We start from the raw sequence: 6,877 nt of genomic DNA, 5'->3' as shown, positions 1-6,877 counted from the left end.
AGGATACAAATTGAGCCCCTCTGAAGGGAATCCAGCGGTGGGTAACCCTCGTGTGCCAAAGACGTCTGGAGTCTCTAACATGGTCGGAGGGGCCGCTCGTGTGCCAGGCCGGGTCCCCACACCTGCCGAGGCCCCTAACGAAACTAGAGAATGTAAACAAAAACCCGGCCGTAGCCCATGAAAGATGGACGTGTCACCAAGTCGTGTGAGAAACGCCGCGAACAAACGGGGGGACTCCGTCTCCAAAAGGTCTCCCCTGAACTCGGCGGAACAGCCTATTATGTGCTTACTTAATTACTATAATAACAGTAGACAGGCTTTAAACCTGAGACGGGCTTGGGATGAAAGTTAAGATGGCTTGCTGGGACCCAAAAACAGGCGATCGTGTGAGAAATGCGACGTGGAACAGAAAGAGACGCCTTGTTCTGGGGGCTTTGTTTTCATTGCGCGCGCTGCGCTGCGCCCGCTCGCGAGTCATCTCCAGCAAGGCCTGTTACTCTGCAAATAATATTCTACAACCTATCACGTGTTTTTAGATAGGCCACGTGGATTAACAAAGTAGGTCTGCCCCCCGCTAGCCCACAGCTTCAGGTTTTACTATTTCTTTAACTGATCATAAGTGCACACATTAACCAAAAGCTCGCCTTTAATCCTATGGAATAATTTAGGGCCATGAATGCGCCAGCGCTTTATAAGCGGCTGCCTCCAGTCAGCTCATCTCAGTCTGAAGCGTCTGGAAACAGGAGAACCTACTAGTCTAGCTACAATACAGTTTCACAATTCTATCATTTTTTCCCTAGTTTTTTTTTTATCAATGATGGCGTCTAAGATGAAGGATCGCAAGGTATGTGGATACTTTAGTGGCGCACACATGATGCCAGTAACTGCATGCAGTCCAAATACTCCTTGAATGTTTTATTTAGATTTTTCTACCGCTATTATAACTAATTAACATGTTTCGCGTGATGTCAGCTTTTTCCAGAATTTCACAATATTGATATTTTCTACCGAAACAAGCATTTCAGTATTGCTCGCGCGCATTTTCAGAAGACTAGGGTAGGCTATAGACCGGTAGCTATTACTTGATTTCCCTGGTCTTGAATTTAATGCAAGCCAGTGTTTTATGCTAATTAAATTCATTATATTTATTCACTTTATTGCGATGTAAAAGCGCTTTCCGCCCTGTAGGCCATGTATGTTTTGCGCGCAGGGAAAGAGAGTAACAAGAGATATGACTCATATCTTATGTAGGCCTATATTCGTTCGATGTATTTTATCGAACGAATAGATTATCTTCCCGAGTTACATTATGACTTCATATTCGTTGATTGCTTTTTGCATTTAGTAAAACGTATCCAGCACACAATGCAACCAAGCTAATTTTGTGTTTGGTAGTGGCACTTTTCATCCCTTAACTCACTATTATCTTATTATGTTCTCTTCCCACAGAAAACTCCTGTTTCTCACAAGGTCATTGAGAAAAGAAGAAGAGACCGAATCAACAGATGTCTAAACGAGCTGGGAAAGACAGTTCCTATGGCACTGGCTAAACAGGTGCGCAGCTGAAACATTCAATGAGTTTAAGTGCGCTAAGTGTCAATGTCTGCATTAATTGTTAGTGTTTATATGATGACTGACAGACTTCGTATATTAAAACAGAATTCTGGGAAACTCGAGAAAGCAGAAATCCTGGAAATGACGGTGCAGTATCTGCGCGCGCTCCACTCCGCAGACTTCCCGCGCGGGAGAGAAAAAGGTGTGTAAGAAATACCGAGAAACCACTTAACATACATTAAAATGAACAGAGTTAAATGCATCTATTAACACATTTAAATACGATTCCTCGCTCACATCGTGAAAGTCAAATTATTCACTTTTTAAAACATCAAATCCAGCCATTTCTTCCCTGCTGATCTCTAACAACGTTCTTTGTTTTCGCAGGAGAACTGCTGACAGAGTTTGCGAACTACTTTCACTACGGCTATCACGAGTGCATGAAGAACCTCGTTCACTATCTGACCACCGTGGAGCGAATGGAGACCAAAGACACCAAGTACGCACGGATCCTCGCCTTCCTGCAGTCCAAAGTCGTTACCGAGCCCGTGTTCGGCTCGTTAGGTACCATCTCTCCAGACCCTACGGACCTTCTGTGTCAGCTGGAGTACCAGAGTCCAAGTCCAGCCGAGTCAGTGTTTCAGCAGAGCCCTCCCGGACACTTTTCCTGGCACAGCTCGGCGCGGAACCCCACGCTCGCGTACCCAGCGATGTCTCAGCACAGCGGATACTTGTCACCGGTTCAGGGACTCGATCACCATTACATGAACTTCATCGGGCACTCACACCCACACAATGCCTTCAGCTTACACAATGCACAACACGCTGCTCTGTAAATACGTCTGCAGATGTCCTTAATTTATATGTGTACATGTTTTATTTTAATAAGTAGATGTATCATGAAATAAATGATGTTTGAATAAGATTCTGTGTTTGGCACGATGTTGGAAGTTCTTTATCCTAGGAATAGTTGATGTAGTGTGTTCTCTTTGGGATCTTCTGAATCCGCTAATATTCAGATAACAAACACAAACCTATGGGCTCTTTTTAATAAATAAACTAAATAGCCTAATTCATAATTTGAGCTAAATTTGAGCCAAAACAATGATGGGCATGAACAAGGAAGTAGACACTATGATGGTTTATATAAATCAAGTTCTCTTAACAGGCCAAAATGTATTATGCATTTAAAATCTGTCCAGCTCTTTTCAAATATTGTAACATTGTAAGAAAACAAGCAAATTTTCATTTATTCTGATATTTTGAACTGAGCATAGGATAGCAAATAGGTTTAGAGAACATTTATGCATCCACTATGGTTCTGAAGTAGCATTGCGTTATGATAAGTTAGAAGAGGAAAATTGTAGGCTAATTTTTATCATGAATAATGAAATTAAATAAAATGAAAAATAAATAAAACTTTTTATGAGAATGTAACCTTATATAACACATTCAAATCTCATTCAAATATTTTATTGCACAACAATATTGCAAGAAAATCATATTCTTAATTTCAGTTGTGACATGCACAAATTCTTATGAAGATACCATGGCTAAATTTGTCTTTCTAGACTGTATTGTCTCTTAAGATTAACCCTTGGCGTAATGGTCTGCTGGCCTGAGACCCCTTGATTGACAATAAGCCTCTTTTTTAGGGGAATCCATTTGGACACAAATCCAGCCCCCCATCCTATCGCAGTGTCTCTTCCACCTATATTTAAATAGGATGCAAATAACAAATCAAACTGCTAAATACTAAGCATTCTAGGGAGGGAGTGTAATGGATGTAAGATGTTTTAACACAGGCAATTTTAACAGAGGCAGTGTTCATATAGGCTACAGTCGCAGAAATGAGTTTGTGAACAATTTAAAAATATCTGCATTTCTGCATTGCTTACTCATAAAATTAGTCTTATCTTAATCCAAGTCACCATTATACAGACAAATACAAACTGACTAAACTAATAACACAAACAAGCACTAAACCATGATGCCTCTTCCATCATGCTTCACAGTGTTGGGAAGAGGTTTTGGTGTTTGTGTGCAGTGCCCTTTTTCCTCTGAACAAAGCAGTTTTTGGCTCCAAATATTTTTTTTTCTAGCTTTGTAAATCTCATTCAAATATTTTATTGCACAACAATATTGCAAGAAAATCATATTCTTAATTTCAGTTGTGACATGCACAAATTCTTATGAAGATACCATGGCTAAATTTGTCTTTCTAGACTGTATTGTCTCTTAAGATTAACCCTTGGCGTAATGGTCTGCTGGCCTGAGACCCCTTGATTGACAATAAGCCTCTTTTTTAGGGGAATCCATTTGGACACAAATCCAGCCCCCCATCCTATCGCAGTGTCTCTTCCACCTATATTTAAATAGGATGCAAATAACAAATCAAACTGCTAAATACTAAGCATTCTAGGGAGGGAGTGTAATGGATGTAAGATGTTTTAACACAGGCAATTTTAACAGAGGCAGTGTTCATATAGGCTACAGTCGCAGAAATGAGTTTGTGAACAATTTAAAAATATCTGCATTTCTGCATTGCTTACTCATAAAATTAGTCTTATCTTAATCCAAGTCACCATTATACAGACAAATACAAACTGACTAAACTAATAACACAAACAAGCACTAAACCATGATGCCTCTTCCATCATGCTTCACAGTGTTGGGAAGAGGTTTTGGTGTTTGTGTGCAGTGCCCTTTTTCCTCTGAACAAAGCAGTTTTTGGCCCCAAATATTTTTTTTCCAGCTTTGTAGGATGCCCACTGTTAGGGAGAGTAGCAATAATTTTCTACATTTGTAGACAGAGTATCCTACCATGGATTTGTGAACACCCAGACCTTTAGCAATGTTTTCTTAGCCTTTCCCAGCTTTGTGTATCTCTGTAATGCTTTTTTAAGGTCTTATGAAAGCTTTTGGGATTGAGGCATAGTTCACACTAACCCATCTTTCTCGAGATTTGTCAGCAGGCTTTGTGTGCTTTTATTTATCTCATCTCCTCGATTGACTGTCGAAACACAGAGCTTCAGTTACATTCCACACCTACTCAATGTCTTCAGCAAAACTGAGAAACTTAAAGTGTGAAAAGTAAAGCTGTTTGTGTTATTAGTTAAGTCAGGCTGTGTTTGTGAGCTAGATTAAGTTCATGAATAAGCAATGCAGAAAACCCTAAGGGTTCACAAACTTATTCTTGTGATGTCAGTCTTTCCCTTTCCTCTCTCTCACAAACATACAACTTTTCACAATTTTCTACATCAATTAAATGTTCCTTTTGCTTACAAAAACAAATTTCCCAGTAATTCTTAATATTTTACTACTAATAAAAGTAACACATTATTTAATTTATTTAAAAACTGTTGATATATAAAGCTGTTAGTAATTCAAAAGAACAATTTTAAATGACCCTACTTATTACCATTACACTTTAATGGCTTATATAAACCACAACAGTAATTTACTTTTACAGTGTTTATTTAATTTAATTTAATTTTACTCTTTAAAATAACATTTTATTATTATGTATTTTCAGACGCTATTCAAGTCTGTAATGGCAAAGCTGAATTTATGAGTTGTTACAGTTTTTAGCGTCACATGATTCTTCTGAAACCATTCTAATATGCTGATTTGGTGCTCATTTCTTTCTATTATTATTATCAATGTTGAAAACATTACAAATTTCCTCAAACTTATATTAGATTTGGTTAGATTCTAAATGGTGACGTATGTAGTATTTTTTCTAAAATCCTTGGCATTTTCTGAGACAATATTTATCACTGCATGTTCATCGTCATTTTCCCTTTTTAAAATAATGTTTGTATTTTTCTGACATCATATTCAAGGGAGTGACATCACCTAGCTCGGTAGTTCAACGCTGTTACTCTGTTAGAAGATCATAGTGAAACATTGTGAAAGCACAAGAATATTGACTGTAAATAATGCACAGCGATATATGCTAAAGCCGTATTACACAGTGCCGTTATATATGTGATATGTGAATCAGTCTGGACAATATGTGCCATTTCCATACTTGACTTAAGCAAATCAGACAGACAGTTGGCCAGGATTAGCTTAAGGGAAAGACGGCCACCATAGTGGAAAATAAAAGAACTCTACCCACATTGCATATAATTTTACCAGGTTCCAGTCAGCCATGACGCTGATTGTTTCTGAGATGTTGGCACTTGTGTCCCTCCCTCTTTAACTGTAGAGGGTTTACTCTCTTTGCCCTCTACAATGGCATAGAAGAAGCGAGCCACACCCCTCTCTCCACCCCCGTCCCGCACGCTTCTGACACCCCAAATTCTACCAGAAACCAGTATCACTCAGATCTCCTCAAACAGGACACCTGAGAGAGAAATAAAGATAAAGAGCTAAAGGGACATACTATCCTAGAATATCATGATGGGTACAAAACAGGTGTGATTCTGTCCTGATAGGTGACTTATGCCCGGGACCCCCTCCTTCTCAAAGCCTGAATTCATCCCATCGCCGTTAAGTCCTTCTTTAAGTAAGTTGTATGGCACCAGCTTCCAAAAAAGCACAAGGAAAGAGAAAAGGGAGCGAGAGGGATTCTGGAGAAGGAGGGAGATTGTGGTACATTGGTGGGGGTTGCTCCATTGTGATGGAGCTGAAAGGAAGACAATTTTGGGTTCCTTGGGCTTCATCCTTGAGTGGGCCTGAAGAAAAATAATCAGCCCCTTGAAATCAAAGCTCCTAAACAGAGGGCCAGAATTCAGGCATGAGACTGGGATGCAGGACACAACCACACACTCAGATGCATTATTATATTATATTTATATATTTTTAATATTATCTTAAAATATTAGTTTTTATCATTTATTTTTGAAAGAAGTCTCTAATGCTCACCAAGGCTGAATTTAATTAATCAAAAATATGGTAAAACAGTAATATTGTAAAATATTATTATAATTTCAAATCTGTGTTTCCTATTTAAATATATTTTAAAATGTCATTTATTCCTTTTGATGGCAAAGCCAAATTTTCAGCTGCCATTTACTCTAGTCTTCAGTGTCACATGATCCTTCTGAAATCACTCTAACATTCTGATTCGGTGCTCATGAAACATTTCTTGCTGAAAACACTTGTGCTGTCTAATATTTTTGTGGAAACTGTACATTTTTTCAAGATTTTTTGTTTTAACAGAATTTACTTGAAATCATTTTTTTTTATAATTATAGATGTCTTTACTGTAGGGCTGTCAAAAAAAATTCGAATTTCGAATATTTGTCGAAAGTATTTATTTTTATTTTTTATTTATTTCGTCATTTATTAGAGGCTTTTATCCAAAGTGACTTAC

At 38.3% G+C, this 6,877-nt stretch overlaps 1 protein-coding gene across 1 annotated transcript; it reads left to right on the top strand.

Moving 5' to 3' along the window:
• Positions 1 to 672: 672 nt before the first annotated feature.
• On the top strand, positions 673 to 2,390 carry LOC107656987 (hairy and enhancer of split-related protein helt-like). Its single transcript, XM_016444961.1, is given in 5 exon segments — positions 673 to 750; positions 752 to 844; positions 1,450 to 1,554; positions 1,660 to 1,756; positions 1,942 to 2,390. Coding segments are annotated over 5 exon segments (822 nt in total).
• Positions 2,391 to 6,877: the final 4,487 nt, after the last annotated feature.

Source organism: Sinocyclocheilus anshuiensis, unplaced genomic scaffold, assembly GCF_001515605.1.
Source record: "Sinocyclocheilus anshuiensis isolate Anshui unplaced genomic scaffold, SAMN03320099.WGS_v1.1 scaffold85, whole genome shotgun sequence".
Taxonomy (NCBI): Eukaryota; Metazoa; Chordata; class Actinopteri; order Cypriniformes; family Cyprinidae; genus Sinocyclocheilus; species Sinocyclocheilus anshuiensis.
The sequence above is the reverse complement of the archived record's forward strand: the minus strand, read 5'-3'. Positions and strand labels throughout refer to the sequence as shown.